Genomic DNA, 20,483 nt, shown 5'->3' on the forward strand with positions numbered 1-20,483 from the left:
GAAGGAAGGAAGGAAGGAAGGAAGGAAGGAAGGAAGGAAGGAAGGAAGGAAGGAAGGAAGGAAGGAAACTAAGTATTGTGTATATTTTATAAAATTAAAACTTGTATTAAATAAGTCTAGAATCCTATTACAAGTTGGCTTCAGTGTCAAGTTGATAAATAACAGAAATTACAAGAGAAGTTTAGTCCCTTTCTTTCTATAAAAGTTTTGTTTGATTGGTGGAAGAAGGGAGTCGTTTTGTGACAGGATCTCAGATGTAGCCCAGGCTGGCCTAGGACTCTGTCTCCCCACCAAGTCTGAGATTACAAAATTGTGCCACCCCATTCGGCTTTCCATTGTTTTGTTTGTTTTGTTTTCTGTGTGTGTGCATGTCTGCCTGCTGTGACTGTGTGTACCTGTGAGTATAGACACCCACTGGAGACAGAAGGAGGCTTTGGGTCCCGTGAACTGGAGTTACTGGCATTGAGCTGCCAGTGTGGGTGCTAGGAATTGAGCTCTGGTCCTCTGAAGGGCTCTGTGTGCCCTTGACCACTGAGCTGTCTCTGCAACTGCTCCACAGTTTTTACAAGAGGAACGCTCCTACCGATATTCTGAATTTCTTGCTATATACATTAAAAAAAATTGGAATGTGCATGCATGTTTTCATTGTGTTGTTCCCAAAAGTTTCAAAAGTGTATGCCCAGTGACTTTTTAAAAAGAAAATCAGGAAGCTCCACAGTTAAGAGCTGTTGCTGCTCCTCTAGGACCTAAATTTAGTTCTCAGCACCGACTTCAGGCTACGAACGGTCACCTGTAACTCCAGCTCCTGTTATCTGTAGGCCCCTGCACGTGCGCACGCATACACAATACACACACACACACTTTTTTAATTTTAAAATTATTATTTTATTCTATGTGTATGGTATTTTGTTTGCATATATTCTGCCCACCACTTACGTGCTCCGTACCCATGGGAACCAGGTGTCAGCTGCCCTGGAACTTGAGTTGTAATCAGTTGTGATCGCCATGTAGATGCTGGAGATCAAACCCAGGTCCTCCGGAAGAGCAGCCAGTGTTCATTAACCACTGAGCCATCTCTTCAGCCACTAAAATTATTTTTAATTAATAAAGAAAGAAAAATTAGCTGAGTGTGATAGCATGTACTTTTAATCCCAACACTTGGGGGTAGAGACAGCAGGATCAGGAATTGAAGACAAGTCCAAGGCCAGCCTCGACCAGGTGACTATGACTGCATGTCACACCCACACAGAGCTAAAGCTGTCTTACTGTTTACTTGTGCGAAGTCGCTGCGTGTGTCTTACCGCAGTGGACTTACCTAACAGTCTGGACAAACTCTCAGAAGCCTCTTCTCTGCCTTTCCCAGGAATCAGCGTGGAGTTCCTGTGTTCCCTGCGCTCAGATGCCACCATGGAGAGCATCACCGCCTGCCTGCAGGCACTGCAGGTCCTCCTCGATGTCCCGTGGCCCAGATCTAAAATCGGCAGTGACCAGGTGATACACTGTGCTGTGAGTAGGCGTCTTTGGGCTTCAGAGAACAGGAATGTGTTCAGGTCACTATGGTGGAGATCTCGGCAAAGATTACTAAAGGAAAAGAGGGGCACAGCCGGCCCTGGGATGCCACGAGGATTTGGTAACCCAGGAACAGCCAAGCCTCTGACCGTGCACTCTGCCTTCTGCCATGCAGGAAGGACCTGTGTTGTTTTGTCCAGCATAGTAGCCATTGTTGTGTGTTGCAATCATTTCTTTTCTTTTCTCCAGAACCCAGTCTTCTCACTTGTCTCTAGCTTATCTTGTGTTTCCCCTAAGAGACAATGTACATGGTGTGAAAATATCCCTGTTGTCTGGGTTCTCTTCCTGGTCTTCAGTCTGGCTATGGCATGAGGATGGCTGCAGAGTTAGAGGAAATGGGGGTTAGGGAGGCACTTTAGCAGTGGGTGCCATTTGTCTTACTGCTGGCTCTGGTTTTAAGGTAAATGGGTTCTGTGATTCTAAGCTCTTACTTAATTAGTAGTACCACTAATTAGGCTTGAAGCGCTAGTTGGAGTTCTATCTGAGTTAAATTGACCTTGACTAAATTATAAACTGTGTTGTGATTATTTCCTTTTTCTTTTTTTCTGGTGTGAGGTGGTTTTTTTCAAGACAGAGTCTAAGTAACCCTGGCTAACCTGGAACTCACTAGACCAGGCTGGCCTCGAACTCATATATGCCTCTGCCGCTGCCTCTGAAAGATGTGTGCCTCTGCATCCTGCTACTTTCTGTATGCATTCAAACAAATAATTTTACATTTTATTGGTACTTATGTGTATGGATGGTGTGTGCCTGTGCATATTTGCATGTTCATGAGGGAGCCCTCAGAGGTAACTCCTGGAACTGGTGGTATAGGCCCTTGTGAGCAGCCCTGGTGAGTGCTGGCAACTAAATGCCAGTCCTCTGCTGCGGTAAGTGCTTTCAACTCCTCAGCCATCGCTCCAACCCTCAAGTGAGCATTTATTAATGACAGATTCACTCAGATTATTCAAAAATGAAAGACAGCAACCAGAATAACTAATGAAAAAGAGAAGGGAGGCTCAGGAAAGAAGGCTCCAGTGGTTAAGAGCACTTCCTCGTCGTGCAGAGACCCCAGGTTCGGTTCCTAGCACCCACTCACAACCACTTGTACCTCCAGTTTCACGGGATCTGATGACCTTTTCTGAACAACTCCAACACCACACATTGGTTCGGGTGAAATATTCATACGTATAAAATAAAACTCAAGGCCAGGCGGTGGTGGCACATTCCTTTAATCCCAGCACTTGGGAGGCAGAGACAGGCAGATCTCTGTGAGTTCGAGGCTGGCCTGGTCTACAAGAGCTAGTTCCAGGACAGGCACCAAAAACTACAGAGAAACTCTGTCTCGAAAATCAAAAAATAAAAAATAAAAAAAATAAAACACAATAAAGTGTTAGAGAAAGGAAGGGGAAATGGAGCAGGGACTTCCCAGGGTGTTGTAAAGATCAAGGAAGCTTTAGTGTTACCATAGAGCATACATGGCAGCCGTTATACTTTTGTCTGTGCCTCCAGTATCATGTTAGAACTTGAATGAAAATGACCTTTTGTCATAGTCCATCTCCCACCAAAATGAGCCAGGAATGTTCTGAGGTTGGTTGAAATGTTACAAGCCAGGCATGGTGATACACACCTGAAATTCTAGCACTGTGGGGACAGAGGCGGGAGGGTCGAGAGGTCAGGGTCATCCTTGGCATGTTGAGGCCAGGCGGGGCCACATAAGACTGTCTCCAGACTAACAAAAGAAGTGTTGATATCCACCATTATTGCTATGGTAATGGATTTTTTTTAAAAAGAATTTATTGGGACTGGAGAGATGGCTCAGGTTAAGAGCATTAGCTGCTCTTTCAGAGGTCTATGTTCAATTTCCAGCACCCACATGATGACCTACAGTCATCTGTGATGAGATGTAGTGCCCTCTTCTGTGATGCAGACATACGTGGAGGCAGAATGCTGTATACATAATAAATAAGTAAATATTTTTTTTAAAAAAAAAAGAATTTATTAAATTCTCTTTTTCTAAATTTTGTCATGGCACTTAGAATTGTTACTTTTACACACACGGAAGTGTCATTTCCAATAGTGTCCACTCTGTTTTCTGACAGGACTTGGGTATTGAATTGCTGAATGTACTACACCGAGTAATTCTGACCAGAGAGTCCCCTTCCATTCAGTTGGCTTCTCTTGAAGTGGTAAGGCAGATTATCTGTGCCGCTCAAGAACATGTGAAGGAAAAGAGACGAAGCGCAGAAGGTAAGTATTAACGCTTAATGACACAGCATCTCCTCGTGTGCCAGTTCTAGAGCTTAAATCAAATGGAGGACTTCTCCACCCTGTACTGTACAGTGCAGTGCAGCGGTTTTTAGTATTGCTCGGTATCGCTGTGCAGTCTTAATACAGCTAGACCTAGGGCAGAGGGAGCATATGTACATAGAAAGTGGGAGTGCAGAGATGGGCAGCAAGGGACGGGGGTACAGCTTCTAATGGCGTCAGGGACTTGGATTCTGATCTTAGTGCCCAGCCTCTCTCAGTCCATAACTTGACAGAGTCACTGTTGGAGTTACTGTTGTCAGGTTCTCATTTGTAACGACAAGGAGCTGAATGAATTATAAGGATTGTTTGTTTTGTTTTGCCCATTGCAGTGGGAAGTCATAGTGAAGGCAGAACTTTTAACTTGAGCACTGCTTTCTCCTTCAGCTTTTCACACCTCACACTTGAGCCACTAAATGCATTTCCCTTCCAGAAATAAAGTACATTGCCATCTACTTGAAGCCAAACAAGCAGCATTTCTCAAGCCATTGTTCCCTGTCTTTTAGTTGATGACGGAGCCTCGGAAAAGGAAACCGTGCCAGAGTTTGGTGAAGGGAAGGACACGGGAGGACTTGTGCCTGGGAAGTCACTGGTCTTTGCAACCCTGGAATTGTGTGTTTGCATCCTCGTTAGACAACTCCCAGAACTAAACCCTAAGTTGACAGGTAGCCCAAGAGTAAAAGCTGCAAAGCCACAGACCCTGTCAGAGGAAGGAAGTAGACTGGTCACAGCTGCCCTGGTCATCCTCGCTGAGCTTCCTGTGGTGTGCTCTCCTGAAGGTATGCTGTGGCGTGCAATTGCCCCAGAGCAGTGGTTCTCAGCCCCTGAATAACAGTTCCTCATGCTGTGATGACCCTCCACCACTAAATTGTTTAATTGCTACTTCATAACTGTCATCTTGTTATTGTTCTGGATCATAATATAAACATCTGATATGTGGCCCCCAGTGAGGCTGTGACCCACAGGTTGCAAACCACTACCCTAGAGAGCGAGAAACGGCCTTGTTGCTGGTTATTTTCCCATTGATCCAAAAATTTGGGTAGTTTTTATACTCTTGTAAGATTAGTTGGTTTTTTTTTTTTGTTTTTTTGGTGTTTTTTTTTGTTTTTGTTTTTTGTTTTGTTTTTTTTTTTGGTTTTTCAAGAGAGGGTTTCTCTGTGGCTTTGGAGCCTGTCCTGGAACTAGCTCTGTAGACCAGGCTGGTCTCGAACTCACAGAGATCCGCCTGCCTCTGCCTCCCGAGTGCTGGGATTAAAGGCGTGCGCCACCATCGCCCGGCTTGTAAGATTAGTTTTATAGTCTAGTTTGTTCCACCAAAAAGTAAAAGTGAAATATGGGGGCTAGAAGAGATGGCTCAGTGGTTAAGAGCATTGCCTGCTTTTCCAAAGGTCCTGAGTTCAATTCCCAGCAACCACATGGTGGCTCACAACCATCTGTACTGAGGTCTGGTGCCCTCTTCTGGTCTGCAGGCATACACGCAGACAGAATATTGTACACGTGATAGATAGATAGATAGATAGATAGATAGATAGATAGATAGATAGATAGATAGATAGATAGATAGAGAAATGTGTAGCAAATATAAAGATGAGCACTTTTGCTGTGAGTGACCTTGTTACTCTGGTCCAGGCACTGAACCCAGGTCTGACAGTATCATCGATCAAGCAGTAGTCCTGGGCATCCATTCAGTGCACAGTGCCCTGTTCTGTTGCAGACCAAATCCATCAGGTCTTCAGATAGCTATTAGGGCCCTCTGTAGGTGCTGCTGAATCCACTGCATCCCAGGAGGCTTCCTCTTCGTCCTGCTGTTTGCAGTCATTCATGCTCTCTCTGAGCTGGGTCAGGGAGGCCCACTCTGCCACATACATAGTGGTCAGAGGACAACCTTTTGGGAGTCGTTTCTTCCTGCTCTGTTCCTGTCGCTGTGCTGTGTCCCATAGGTAGCTGATCTACAAGCTTCCAGGTGACTCGGCCTCCATTTCGCTAGGGATGTTAGAGTTACACATGTCCACTACTACATCCAGCTTTGGTTATGCTTCTAGGGATTAAATCCAGGTCATCAGCCTCCTACAGCCCATACTGCACAGAACCCTCTTTTCAGATGTCTCCTTTCAAAATTCAGCTCCCGTCTCCCTGTATCAGAAGTTGTTTCCCTAGAAACCTGCTCATACTGAGCTTTCTTTGTGTATGTATATATGCTATTTCTATTTCAAGATCTATAATGTTCTCCAACATGTAAGTGCATTATGTGTGACTATTGTATATAAAAGTTAATATGTGTATAAACGTATCTTATTTCCAATTAAAATATATGTTCTATACCAAATCTAGCACAGGAACTGAAAAAATTACTCAGTTGGTAAAGCGCCCGCTATGCAAGCCTGAGAATTGAGTTTAGATCCCCAGAGCCCTCGTAAAAGCTAAGCATAGCAGTGTGCATCTGTAACTCAGAAGAGCCGAGCAGTGCAGTGCAGTGCAGTACAGTGCAATGCACATCTGTAACTCAGAAGAGCCGAGCAGTGCACTGCACATCTGTAACTCTGAAGAGCCGAGCAGTGCACTGCACATCTGTAACTCTGAAGAGCCGAGCAGTGCACTGCACATCTGTAACTCAGTGCTGCAGGAGGGGGAAAAGGCAGAAACGAGGAGATTGCTGGAGCTCAAGAGACAGCCATCCTAGTCGTTGATGAGCTCCAGGTTTAGTGAGAGACTGTCTCAGAAAATAAGGAAAGAAAAGATACCCAGTTTTTGTTTTGTTTTTTTGGTTTTTCGAGACAGGGTTTCTCTGTGGCTTTGGAGCCTGTCCTGGAACTAGCTCTTGTAGACCAGGCTGGTCTCGAACTCACAGAGATCCGCCTGCCTCTGCCTCCCGAGTGCTGGGATTAAAGGCATGCGCCACCACCACCACCACCCGGCACCAACTGTAAAGTCTTAGTTGATGGGGAGATGGTTCAGATGATCAGATGATTGCCTGGCAAGCTTAAGGACTTGAGCTGGACCCCAAGAACCACATTAAAAAGAGCTGGGCATGCTGGCACACACTCATAGCACCAGTACTAGGACGGAAGAGAAGGCTTGGGGCTAGCCAGTGTAGGCTAATCACGGACTCTTGTTTTTGTGTTTTTAATTTGATTGAGTTACTGAATTCTCTCAAAGGCTGTAATTTATAAGCAATGCTCTAGGATTTGTTCTTTGGGTGGTGCTTTGGAAAGGATGAGTTGGTGCTGAAGAAGAAACCCTCAGCACATGGGCAGTAGTGGAGCTGTGTGCTCTGGGCCCAGAGAGATGACAGCCGACACTGGACGCCTCTAAGACTGGTACTCCTTGACAACTGTTTTTCTAGCTGTATGTATTTCATTTTATGTGTATGGGTGTCTTGCCAGAACATATATCTGTGTACCGTGTGCATTCCTGGTTCTCATGGGGGTCAGAAGAGGCCATAACCCCAGTCGGTGGAAGAGCAACAAGTGCTCTTAACTGACGAGCCGTCTCTGCAGCTCCCCCTTGAGGACTTGAGAAAACATACCTGCTGAAATGCATGTTACTCCTTTCTTGCAGGAAGTATCTCAATTCTCCCTACTATATTGTACCTTGCAATTGGAGTCCTCAGAGAAACTGCTGTGAAGTTACCTGGGGGCCAGTTGTCCTCAACAGTCACAGCCTCCCTGCAAGCTCTGAAAGGAATCTTAACTTCCCCGATGGCCCGAGCGGAGAAGAGCCATGCAGCTTGGACCAGCCTCCTGCAGAATGCCCTAGCGACTGTGCTTGACTGTTGGAGTCCAGGTCAGCAGGACTACTGACAGGTTTGAAAGGGAGGGGCATGGCTCAGCTGATTACATTTGGTAGACTGTGTTCTGTATTCAGTGGATATGGAAGTGTTCAGAGATAACTTAGCCCCGCCTTCCCTGTCCTCTTTACGGTTGGCACGATTCACTTAGTTTGAGTTTGGGCAGCAGGAAGAGGACCCAAATCAAGATGAAAAGACCCAAAAGAATTCAATCACAGAAGCCTAAGGAAAGAAAAGTGCTGGTTCACACCTTTAATCCCAGCACTCAGGAGGCAGAGGCAGGCGGATCTCTGAGTTCTACAGAGAGAATTCCAGGACAGCCAGGGCTACACGGAGAAAACCTGTCTTAATAAAACAAAAGGAAAAAGATAAATAAAAGAGTCAAAGCAGAGTGACGAGCAGGGAATGCTTTGGTACAGGCAAGAGCTGAAGACAGAAGTCCAGGTGGGCTCCTCCTGGACAGACAGACCTCAAAAGGAAGACAGATGGGGTTGATGTATTGTTGTTTCCCTGAGGCAACCAGAATCTTGCTGGGTAGCCCAGGATTGCTTTGAACTCAGCATCACCCCACTCGGTGCTTACATTAGAAGTCCATGTCATCACACCTGGCAAGAAGATTTTATTTTCAGAGCCCCACTGGTGAAAGTTCATATTTAAGAGATAAAAGGAGTTGGAGAATGGACTGAGCCAGGATTAGAAAGCAGCTGAACCTAAAGTCATTATTTGATCCCCACTTGATAGTGAAGTAGTCTCATCGCCTAAGAGGACTGCTGGCACGTGTTTTTTAAGTACTTACTGAATTAATATAATTGCTGCTGCTGTTTATGTATGTCATTTGTCTCTATGTAACAGCCTTCTGGTGGGCTGGGTGTGCAGCTTGGCTGACGGAGTTCTTGTCTGACGTGTCCGTGCCCTGGCTTCTGCCCCTGCACTGCATACACTTGTTGTGCTGTCCCCACCTGTAAACCCAGCACTCGGGAGCTGCAGGACAGGAAATGTCAGCAGCCACATATTAAAGCTATGTGAGACCCTGTTTCCTTGGTGCGGATTGTTTTTAATCATATCACTTGATCTTAGGCAGAAGCCCAAGAAGCTAAGAAAAAAAAAAGTAATTTAGTAAGTTAAGTTTGATACTTTTCCCTTTCAAAATAATATATAGCTACTTCATTAAAAATATTTAATTAGCCGGGCGATGGTGGCGCACGCCTTTAATCCCAGCACTCGGGAGGCAGAGGCAGGCGGATCTCTGTGAGTTCGAGACCAGCCTGGTCTACAAGAGCTAGTTCCAGGACAGGCTCCAAAGCTACAGAGAAACCCTGTCTCGAAAAAAAAAAACAAAAAAAAATAAAAATATTTAATTAGAATATCACTTTGGAAAATGAAGGTAACTTATTTAAACAGAAAATGGTACACACCTGTAACCCTAGTCTAAGCACTGGAGAATGGACAGGAGGGACCACTGAAAACTGAAGCCAGTCTGGTCTGTGTATTGAGTTCTAGCCAAAGCTACAGAGGGAAACCATGTCTCAAAAGTGGACCACAGATGTAGCCTAGTAGGCTAGCATGCATGAAGCTCTGGATTCAGTCCCAGGAACTCATAAGCCAGCTGTGGTATTATATACTTGTAATCTCAGCATTTGAGAAATGAAGACAGGAAGATCAAAAATTTACTTCTTTTATCCTAGGACTCAGGAGGCAAAGGTAGGCAGATCTCTGAGTTCAAGGCCAAACCTGGTCTACAGAGCTAGTTTATGGCAGCCAGGGCTGCACAGAGAAACAGGGTTATCCTCGGCTACATTGCAAGTTGAAGCTAGCCTAAGCTACATGAGACCCTGCCTCAAAGAGAGAGAGAGAAGAGAAAAAGAAATTCCTCCACACTCTTTTTTTTTTTTAATGTGTAGCCCAGGCTGGCCTCGAACTTGTGATCCTCCTGCCTCTGCCTCCTTTAGCAAAACCTACCGATGTGCACCACCACAACCGGCGACTCCACACTCTTGAGGAATGCTAAGATATTTACCCGGCACCAGTATTAACAGAGTACGGAGGAAAATGCAGAACAGTGGCTCAGGCACTAGCAGGCACCTATAGCAGCGACAGCGGGCCACACATAGCGATGTGTGTGTGCCAGTCACCCAGGAGGATCTACTGAGGCCAAGGGTTCAAAGGCCTGAATAGTCTGTCCAGAAACAAAACAAAAACTCACATCATAGAGCACTGTACATGGGAGTAACATGTAACCTACATGCATAAAGGTTAGCTCACCCAATTCTCGTGTCCCATTTACTATGAGAAAACTGAAGATACACGTATATGTCCAAAGTCTCAAATGTGTGCTAGTCCACCCCTCCACACACCTGAGAGGCTCAAACCTAGGGCCTTGCCTATGCCATCAAGTGCTCCACCATGGAGCTGCACCCCCAGCCTTCAGAGGTTCTTAGAGTTGGTTTGTCTGTAGGGGAAAGAAATGGAGCTACCAAACTAAAGAGAGACACGGTGGTGAATATGACCTTGTAACGCTCATTTCTCTTCAGTGGACGGAGCGAGTCAGGACCTTGATGAGGTCAGTCTCCTCGCCGCCGTCACGGTGTTCATTCTGTCCACCAGTCCAGAAGTGACTACCGTCCCCTGCCTTCAGAAGAGCTGCATTGAGAAATTTAAGGCTGCCCTGGAGAGCGGAGACCCTGTGGTAAATGTCTTTTATAGTAGAGAGCTGTTTGCAGTAGGAATCTGTCTAGACTTGGAGACTTTGTCCTTATGATTGTCATACATACACTGTGCTTTGTGCTTTTGCTTGTTCCTACAAAAAGTATCGGGGAGGACTGGATTTGTGGCTCCATCAGTAGGGTGCATCTCTAGCACACACGGCCCTCCGTGTGATCCCAGCACTGTATAAACACAGCATGGTAGCATAGGCCTATAAGGCCAGCCCAGGCTACATGAGACTCTGTCTCAAAACTAGAGGAGCCGGGCAGTGCTAACACACACCTTTCTTTAATCCCAGCACTCAGGCAGAGGCAGACGGATCTCTATGAGTTTTAAGGCCAGCCTGGTCTACACAGAGGGACCCTGCCTTGAAAAAGAAAAGACAACAAACAAACAAAATGGTATAATTTCCCAGGAGTGGTAGCCACTCCTGTAATCCCAGCTCTGGGGACACAAAGGAGGAAGAATGCCCTGGGTCCAAGGCCAGTCCTGTCCACACAGGGTGTTTCAGGCCAGGATTCCCTTCCCAAGTGGAAACTGTCAAAGAGGAGGGAGGTGGCTCAGCAGTTAATAGCACTCCCTGCCCTCCCAGGAGCAGTGCTCAGTTCCCAGCACTCACTTCGGCAGTGCACAGCATTTGTATCCCCAGCTCCCAAGAGGGCCAGTGCCTCTTCTGGCCTCCGTGGACACTTCACTCGTTCCCATATCCACACACATACACATAATTAAAAATATAGTCACTCATACGGCTTTTTAAATTTATAGTTTATTTTTGTCTGGCCTCACTAGGTACAAATGAAGACCTATCAGCTCCTGCATTCCATTTTTCAGTATCCAAATCCAGCCATATCCTACCCATACATTTACTCTTTAGCGTCTTCCATTGTGGAGAAACTGCAGGAGATAGACAAGAGAAAGCCTGAAGACACCGCAGAACTGCACATCATCCAAGAAGGAATAAAGGTCTTGGGAGCTTTGGTCACCGTTGCCGAAGAACAGCACCGTGAGTGTCAGCGCTAAGTCCCCGGTGTCTGTGATCACACTATATTTTTTGCCCTTTCCTCAGAAGGCTCTTAGGAGAGACCACAATGACCTCTGTAGTTTCTCAAGCTCCTGGGGTCTTGGGGCTAAGGGTTTGTCAGGGCTCTGTCTCAAAAACAACAGACAAAAAAGATCATCAGAGCCCGGCAGTGGTGGTGCACGCCTTTAATCCCAGCACTTGGGAGGCAGAAGCAGATAGGTCTCTATGAGTTCGAGGCCAGCCTGCCTACAAGAGCTAGTTCCAGGACAGGCTCCAAAGCTACAAAGAAACTTTGTCTTGAAAAAAAAACAAAAAATAAAAAAGATCACCAGGTATGGTGGCACATGTCTGTAATTCTTGCACTCTTGAAGTGGAGACAAGAAGACCACCAACAACCTGGGCCACAGGGTGAGACTGTCTTAAAAAGGATAAAGAGACAGGGTAATCCCATGGGGCCCAGCCCTGGATGCAGAGCTACAAGCAGTTAACAACGAGAGAGTACACTCAGTCTTCCCTGGAGATGAGCCCAAAGCAAGTGCTCAGCCCTAAAAACATTATATACGAGCAACATGAAATCTACTCGGCAGGTCTTATTTATGTATTCATTTTTGTACGTACACACACACAACAATTTTTTAGAAAAGGGGCCGTGACTTTGAAAGAGAGTTGGGAACATGGGAGAGGCTAAGAAGAAGTGGTGTGAATATAGGAGACGTGGAATTTTTAATTAAGTTAATTTTTAAAAGAGCGAGCTGGAGAGCTAGCTCAATCATTGAAGTTCTTGCCTTGCCAACGTGAGGACCTGGATTCAATCATCAGAGCCCGGTAATCCCAGTGCTCAGGGGATAGGAAGTTTTCATGTCATCTTCAGTGAAGTTGGGGCCAAGCTATTCCTAAAATCAGAAACAGCCGGGTGGTATGTAGGTGAAGGCTGCTTGTAATCCCAGTGCCAAAGAGTCAGAAATGTGATTCCCAGGGCTTTCTGGCCAGCCTAACCTACATGAGCTCTGGCCTCCACCTGCCGTGTGCTCTAAAACACGCGTGCACGCACATGCACCGTTAGCAGGTATGATAACCCCAGATACAAATAATATAATGTGAGGAGAGTTGGGGTTATTTTCGCCCCAAGTGAGGCTCATTAACCTTCCTGATCCCCCTTCCTTCCCCGCAGGCTCCCAGCTGGTGGCCTGCCTTCTCCCTGTTCTCATCTCCTTCCTTCTGGATGAGAACGCGCTGGGATCCGCATCTTCAGTTAGGAGAAGTCTGCATGACTTCGCTTTGCAGAATCTCATGCAGATTGGACCTCGACATTCGTCAGTGTTTAGGAATGTCATGGCGTCCTCCCCTGCCCTGAAAGCCAGGCTGGAGGCTGCTGTGAAGGGCAATCAGGAAAGCGTCCGAGTGGAGCTGCCTTCTAAGCACGCCAAGAGCCTGGGCAGGAACTCAAGCATCCAATTAAAGACTCACTTCCTGTGATGCTGCTCTTCTGGACGCTGGGCACCTTAATGGAACGCTTGATCGTTTCCTTGCTCCGGGGACAAAAGTGGAACTGGAAAAGCAAGTGCACGTGGAGGGCTGGCCGACGGCTCTAATTCAGGAGCGACTGAAAGCTGCACATTCTTGGCAGTTTTGGTTTGGTTTGGTTTCCCTTGACTAAGACCATGGAACTGTCAGAATTCTTGCCAGGCATTTCAAGAAAGTGCCAAAGATCCCAATTACTAAGTAATGCACAGGTTTGCGAATGAGGGGATTTCCTCTAAGAGTCCGTCTGTCCGACTCTGACAGACGTCGGTTTGCTCTGCCTCAGCTCCCTCCCCGCACCCAGTGCTAATGTGAATCCTGCCCTATTCAGTGCGAGCATCAAAGTCCATTGCGTTTCTCAAACCTCATGAGGGTGAGAGCAGGGAATGGGGCAGGAGAGCACCAAAGTTCCACACCAGCTGGTTCCAGACCAGCTAGGACTATATAAGACTTCCCGCAAAAAAAGAAATTAATTAACAAACAAGCTCATTAATATTAATAATGGCAATAGTAAATAAGTGGTCGGAACACTATTTCAGAACCAGCTCTAGAATTACCCACAGATACTGGGGCAGGCAGCTTCAGCGTCCCCGTAGGGCTTGAGGCTGTGCTCTCCGTTCGTTTGTCTTCATTTGTGGAACTCATTCATCTTGAGAGCTTAATGTAGATTCATGTCTCTATCGATATGGGATTATATGAATATCAAATTTAGTACAACAAATTTAGAACTTCGATGAATACAAATACTTTTTTAACACAGAATGTATTTTAATATAAAAATGATAAAGTCATATTGGTGGAAAAATATTTTTGGCCGTGTTCATGACCACTAACTTGCCTCCACTTCAGTATTGTACTGCGGGAGTCAGCCGTGTGTCAGAGCAATGCAGCGTCCTGTTCTCATCCACAGACGGTAGGACAGGCGTGCGCAGAGCTGAGAAGACCTCTTCGAGCAGGAGCCTCGCAATGGACTCTATTTTATTATGTTTGTATGTAAGCCTCTTGTAAAGCTTTCAGAGTGCAGAACATCTGACAGACTCTAACACTATGATCAACTTTTCTATACTCCACAAATAAAGCTAATTTTCTGTAATGTTCTTGTGTCTTGAATGATTTCATCCAGGAAAGGTGACCAGTTTTTCTCACAGGCTCGCTGCAGTCCCCCTGAGCTTGGCTTTGGTGCCCCAGAGCGTCCTCTGCAGTGGTGTGTCTCCTGTCAGGCTTGGAGATTTGTTTGCTGTCTCCGCATCTGAAATGCCCTTCCTTCTCCCTGGTTCTTTCTGTGACTCCGAACTCCATCTCCTTCCAGGCCTGGGCTAACGGCGTGTTGTGTTGTGCTGGAAATTTAACTTCTACCTCACTACTCCAGGGTAGTCCGTCAGTCCAGGGTACTGCCAGCTTTCCTCGGTCTGGATGGCTTCCTCAGAGAGACTGTGCCCAGCAATCCTGCCTCTGTGCCATTGACTATGGACATTCTGAGTGACGGTTGACCAACCAGAGCTAGACTCGGGAGCAAACCTTTACCAAGGAGAGTGCAGTCCCGGTGCTCCCAGATAGAATCTGTCTTAGTGACTCTTCACTGGCTGTGAAGAGACACCATGAGCAAGGCCACTCTTGTAAACAAAAGCATTTCACTGGGGCTTGTGTGCAGCTTCAAAGGGGTAGGGTAGTCCATTAACCTCGAGGCAGGAAGCAGACAAACAGGCATCTGGAGCAGGGACTGAGAGATACCCCAGGCAGCAAGCAGAGAGACACTGGATGTGGAATCTCAAAGCCCACCCCCCCAGTGACACACCTCCTCCAAGACCTCACTTAATCCTTCCAAACAGCTCATAGAATGGGAATTTAAGATGCAACATATGAGCCTGTGGGGGTAAGGGGCTTCTGTTGCTTTATCCATTTTTTTAAAATATTTATTTATTATGTATACAATATTCTGTCTGTGTGTATGCCTGCTGGCCAGAAGAGGGCACCAGACCTCATTACAGATGGTTGTGAGGCACCATGTGGTTGCTGGGAATTGAACTCAGGACCTTTGGAAGAGCAGTCAGTGCTCTTAACCTCTGAGCCATCTCTCCAGCCCCGCTTTATTCATTTTTAATTGTTTCATTTGGTTGTTAATATTATGATTTCTGCTCATTTTTGTGGCATAATGTTTTTAAATCCATCATCTTAGTTGACAGTGCTAACTCTTTAACTATTATCTGAGAATATTACTGATAAGAAAACTATTAATGGCTGAGCACTTGAACCTGTCTTTCCCATGCTGGCATCCACAATAGGGACTTACAGCTTGACCTTATCAAGCTAAGGCTTCCTTTAGGACAGCTGTTCTCAACCTGTGGGTCACGATCCCTTTGGAGTCTGATGACCTTAAAACCATCAGAAAACACAGATGTTTATATTATGATTCATAACAGTAGCAAAGTTACAGTTATGAAGTAGCAATGGAAATAATTTTATGGTTGGGGGGGTCATCACAGCATGAGGAACTATATATTGAAGGGTCCCAACATTAGGAAGGTCGAGAATCACTGTTTTAGGGGCTTATGCGTTCCTTGTTGAAGGGCTTTCAGTGAACTCTCTTGGTCAAACTTTTCTCCCCTTGTAACCAAACTTTCTTTTTAAAAAAAAAAATATTTATTTATTATGGATACAATATTCTGTCTGTGTGTATGCCTGCAGGCCAGAAGAGGGCACCAGACCCCATTACAGATGGTTGTGAGCCACCATGTGGTTGCTAGGAATTGAACTCAGGACCTCTTAACCTCTGAGCCATCTCTCCAGCCCCCCAAACTGTTTCTACTAATAAAGTAGTTTGTTCTTTTTTTTTTTTTTTTTTTTTGGTTTTTCAAGACAGGGTTTCTCTGTGGTTTTGGAGCCTGTCCTGGAACTAGCTCTGTAGACCAGGCTGGTCTTGAATTCACAGAGATCCGCCTGCCTCTGCCTCCCAAGTGCTGGGATTAAGGGCGTGCGCCACCACCGCCCTGCTAAAGTAGTTTATTCTATGTAACCCATTGCTTAAAAGTTTGCCATAGAAGCCAGGTGGATGGTGGGGTGCCTGCCTTTAATCCTGGCACTCAGGAGGCAAAGGCAGGAGGATTTCTGTGAGTTCAAGGCCAGCCTGGTCTACTAGAGCTAGTTCCAGGACAGACTCCAAAGCTACAGAGAAACACTGTCTCAGGGGGAAAAAAAGTTTATCATAGAAAGGGTTAATATTGGGTATACAGATTTCTACTAATAAAGCATGGAAACAGAATTTTAATTCTGCAAAGTAAACAGTCACCAGCAACTTGTGTAAGGAACATTAAGTCACTTTAAAAAGAAAAAGGGAAAAGCGTAAAGCATAGCCTGGTTACAGTATGTGATGGCACACATCCTTAGTCCCAGCACTCGGGAGGCAGAGACAGGTGGATCACTGCGAGTTCAGGCCAGCTTGGTCCACCTACCAAGGTCTAGGGAAGCCAGGGCTACACAGAAACAACAAAAAGAAAAGGGGCTGAGGATGTGGCTCGGTTGGCAGAGTGCCTGCCTAGCATTTCTGAAGCCCAGGGTTCAGTCCCCAGCTTGGAGACAGCTGGAGGATCAGGAGTTCAAGGGTATCCTCAGCTACATAGTGACTCAGAGACCACTAGCAGGCACGTAAAACCTTGTCTCTAAAACAGCAAAAGAAATACATAAAAGAGGCTAAGCAGAGGAGAGAGAGAGAAAGAGAAACTACAGTGAAATAATTCATAGGATTGAGCTTAGAGAAAAGACTCCAAACCCAAGAGCCTTTGCTACAATTTGCAAGAGACTCCCCATTGGTTTCTAATTGTGGTATTAGCTTTGGTTATGAGGGAAGAAATTATTTTCTTAAATGGATACAAAGACTCCAGAAACATAAAATTAAAATGTTGAATCAGGAGCTGGAGAGATGGTTCAGTGTTTAAGAACTCTGGCTGCGCTTACAGAGGACCCAGGTTCGATTGCCAGCATCCAGAGGGTGGCTGGCTCACAAAGGTCTGTAACTTCGGTTCGTGAATGTAGCGCCCTCTGATGGCCTCCTCGGGTACTGCACCTGTGTACACAAGAACCTTTTTTATCAAGTTGTTTTCCTTCCTTATTTTTACATTTATTTAGTGTCTGTGCACATGAGCAGAGGTCAGAGGACAACTTGTAGGAATCAGGCCTTTCCTTCCATCATATAAATCTCAGGGATCAACAAACAGGTCTAAAGGAAGGGAGCTAAAGTGCCTTAGCCAGAGAACCGCCATTTTGACTCCATTTTACCTGTAGGGGAACTGAGAAGTTTGCAGTGACTGACCAACCTCATCCTGAAGCCATACAAATGTCATTGGTTCTCTAGAGGCATTGTGGCTGTTCCTAACATCACAAGGAACAAATGAATCTGATTGGTTGGACGGAAAGGCCAGCTGTGTCTGCTGACAATGATGGAACCCACAAGGAAAGTCCCAGTCTCTGATTCCTGATTAGGAGAAATTGTAACTAATTTGAAAACAAGGGTTTGTGGTTTTTGTGCTTATATGCCCTGCTTGGGGCCACCAGGAGAAGCAAGGCTCCCAGGTCCTTGTCCTGGAGCCCTGATTGATTGGTGACTCACTTATGTGATTATTATTAAAATCCTTAGAAATATCTAAGTTTTGTCTCTCTTCATCATTGTACAGAACGGGCTAGTTGTAACAGACTGTCAGGCTTGGCAGCAAGGCCTTTGCCCTTGAACCATCTCGCCAGCCAAAGCCTTATGTTTGGGGGGTAAGAGGCTCTCCGCTTCTTGAGCCATAAGGGACAGCATCTAGACTTTGTTTCAACCCAAAGCTTTTCTAAAAATAGACCTGCTTTGCTAATCAACAGGCCCTTTGTGAGCCAGCATCAGTCGGAAACCAGCCAGGCCTTGCCCTGGAGCCCCGAGCGCTGTGGCTCTGGTTGCTGGGCTTTCCAGGCAGATTCTCTTTGTTGACAGCCATTCTTACTTATGAATCTTGAGGAAATTTTACAGGATCTGGATGTTGGTAGTTCATGCCTGGAATATCAGGAGACCAAGATCATTAGTGTCACCCTGACTAGCTTGGAACTCAGTACATAGACCAGACTAGACCAGGCTGGCCACAAACTCAGAGACCTACCTGCCTGCCAAGTACTAAAGGCCTGTGCCACAACATGCAGCTGGTTTGCAGGTTTAGGTGAGGTGAAAACATATTGTGTACATAGGAGGCTTTTGTTAATTTGTTTAGATTGACTTATTATGTATGTATACAGTGTTCTGCCGCAGGCCAGAAGAGGGCACTATATCTCATTACAGATGGTTGTGAGCCACCATGTGTTTGCTGGGAATTGAACTCAGGACCTCTGGAAGATCAGTCAGTGTCCTTAACCACTGAGCCATCTCTCCAGCTATATATAGGTTTTTACTGAAGTCTAAATCTGTATTGCTCAGAAGCCAGTCTTGGCAGCAAGCAGAGAGCCTATCTTTAGCTGCCTCGCTCAAAGTCTAAAACACAAACACCCCTGTGTTGTCTTTCTATGCCTGATAACCACGGTATGGTGCTGCGGCTCCTTAGGGCACCACCTTCTGAGTTTCACTGTTCTCATCTACTGACTTAGTTAGGGTTCCTACTGCAATGAAGACACACCATGACCATGACAACTCTTAGAGGAGAAAACATTTCATTGAGGCACAGCTCACAGGTGCAGAGGTTCCATCCATTACCATCATGGGGAGAACAGCGGCATCCCAACAGACAAGGTGCTGGCTACGTCTTGATCAGAAGGCACAAAACATTTTTCCATGTCCCTATTTAGTAGTGAGGGTCTCTTGAGACAGGGCATCTGAGAACACTTGGCATCACACTGAAAACTTCCTCTCTCACTGCTGTGAACTCAGTTATCCGAGCTGGGCTGTACTGAGGACCTCAGAGCCCCGTTTATGAACATGCCTGAGAGCAGGGATGACTGGCGAGTCAGTGCCACACCCCACACCCCACACCCCACACCCCACACCCCACACCCCACACCCCACACCCCACAAGAGACACGTCTGGATCCAGAGATGCCGGGCACAGCACACTGCTGAACCCTTCCTATACACACAGCTCCAATAAAGCTTAACTTATAAACTAGACTCTGAGATATTAGCGGCAATATGTAGAACATTTATAATAATGTAATGGTCACCGAAAGTGGATAGAAATCTTTTCTGTAGAGCCAATGGGATGAGTCAGCAGGTAAGGCACTTGCCACCAAGCCTGGTGTCATGGGTTTGATCCCCTGGAACCTATAGAGTAGAAGAAAAGAATGAACTCCTGAGACTTGTCCTCTGTGCTCCACAAGTGACCACGATACATGTATATACACAATAAATCAATGTAAAAAGAAGGATTTTTAAAATGTTCATTACGTGGTGATTTATGCCTTTAGTTCCAGCACTTGAGAGAAAGAGACAGGCAGACCTCTGTGAATTCAAGGCTACATAGTGAAACCCTACTTTTAAAAATAAAAAAGCCATAAATAAAAAAAAAATATTTTGTAAATGCCTTAACTTCAAAAATTAAAAATCAAAAGATATGTTACTTTGAAGAAGAGGTTTTGCTTTTGTTTTCACAGAAAATGAGAGGCTATGGATTCATTTTGAGTTAAGAAAAATCAGGTTTGATCAAGGAAGACCACCTGAGAAATCTCTGGTAGGAGTGGATGGCCCAGATGTCTGAGTTCTACATCCAGAACAGGTTCAAGACTGCTGCCTGAGATTATCAAACCTCACAGGATACTCCAGTCCTGACTTGATGATAATTCTGAATTTTCTTTAGGTCCCCATAAGATTATCAGCGCCCCCAACCAACAGGAGTTAGCCTGGAAAACTATGCCCTCACTCCCAAAAAAATAGACTATGGATATTTTCCTTTGTTTAGAATGTTGGTTACAAGTTGTTATGGATAATGGTCAGGAGAAAAGCTAAACTAAGGAGATTAGATTCAGAGTTCTTGTTCCTTAAAAAAAAAAAAAAAAAAAAAGTGGGGAGTGGTGGGGAGTGCTTTGGGACAATGGTTTGTACCCTGTCAATTGTATTCTAATAAAATGCTGATTGGCCAGTAGCCAGGCAGGAAGTATAGGCGGGACAACCAGGCGGCAAGTAGAGGTGGGGTAATGAGAATTCTAGGAAGAAGAAAGTTCTTATTGCAGTTGTGACCCAGCCACAGAAGGAGCAAGGTGTGACTGCCTCGCCGAATAAGGTACTGAGCCTCATGGATAACATAGACATGAATAATGGGCTAATATAAGTTATAAGAATTATCTCTGGAGAGATGGCTCAGAAGTTAAGAGCACTAACTGTTCTGCCAGAGGTCCTGAGTTCAAATCCCTGCAACCACATGGTGGGTCACAGCCATCTGTAATGAGATCTGGTGTCCTCTAGAATTCAGACATACATGCTGAATACTGTGTACATAATAAATAAATAAAACTTTTTTAAAAAGTTATAAGAGTTAGCCGGGCAGTGGTGGCACACACCTTTAATCCTAGCACTCGGGAGGCAGAGGCAGGTGGATCTCTGTGAGTTCGAGACCAGCCTGGTCTACAGAGCTAGTTCCAGGACAGGCT

At 45.6% G+C, this 20,483-nt stretch overlaps 1 protein-coding gene across 6 annotated transcripts in view; it reads left to right on the plus strand.

Annotated features, from left to right (window-relative positions):
* Positions 1 to 13,974, plus strand: part of Heatr5a (HEAT repeat containing 5A) — a 104,120-nt gene extending 90,146 nt beyond the window's left edge. For 3 of the 6 annotated variants that reach the window (XM_013347229.2, XM_026781955.1, XM_026781941.1), the window contains 7 exons: positions 1,364 to 1,506; positions 3,651 to 3,798; positions 4,362 to 4,634; positions 7,414 to 7,638; positions 10,174 to 10,328; positions 11,135 to 11,348; positions 12,538 to 13,974. In XM_013347229.2, coding sequence (XP_013202683.1) covers positions 1,364 to 1,506; positions 3,651 to 3,798; positions 4,362 to 4,634; positions 7,414 to 7,638; positions 10,174 to 10,328; positions 11,135 to 11,348; positions 12,538 to 12,842 — 1,463 coding nt within the window. In that variant the 3' untranslated portion in view covers positions 12,843 to 13,974. The remainder of the gene's footprint in view (positions 1 to 1,363; positions 1,507 to 3,650; positions 3,799 to 4,361; positions 4,635 to 7,413; positions 7,639 to 10,173; positions 10,329 to 11,134; positions 11,349 to 12,537) is intronic. The other 3 variants (XM_026781950.1, XM_026781958.1, XM_026781961.1) reach the window with 1 other exon arrangement.
* Positions 13,975 to 20,483: the final 6,509 nt, after the last annotated feature.

Source organism: Microtus ochrogaster, chromosome 1 (genome assembly GCF_000317375.1).
Source record: "Microtus ochrogaster isolate Prairie Vole_2 chromosome 1, MicOch1.0, whole genome shotgun sequence".
NCBI lineage: Eukaryota > Metazoa > Chordata > Mammalia > Rodentia > Cricetidae > Microtus > Microtus ochrogaster.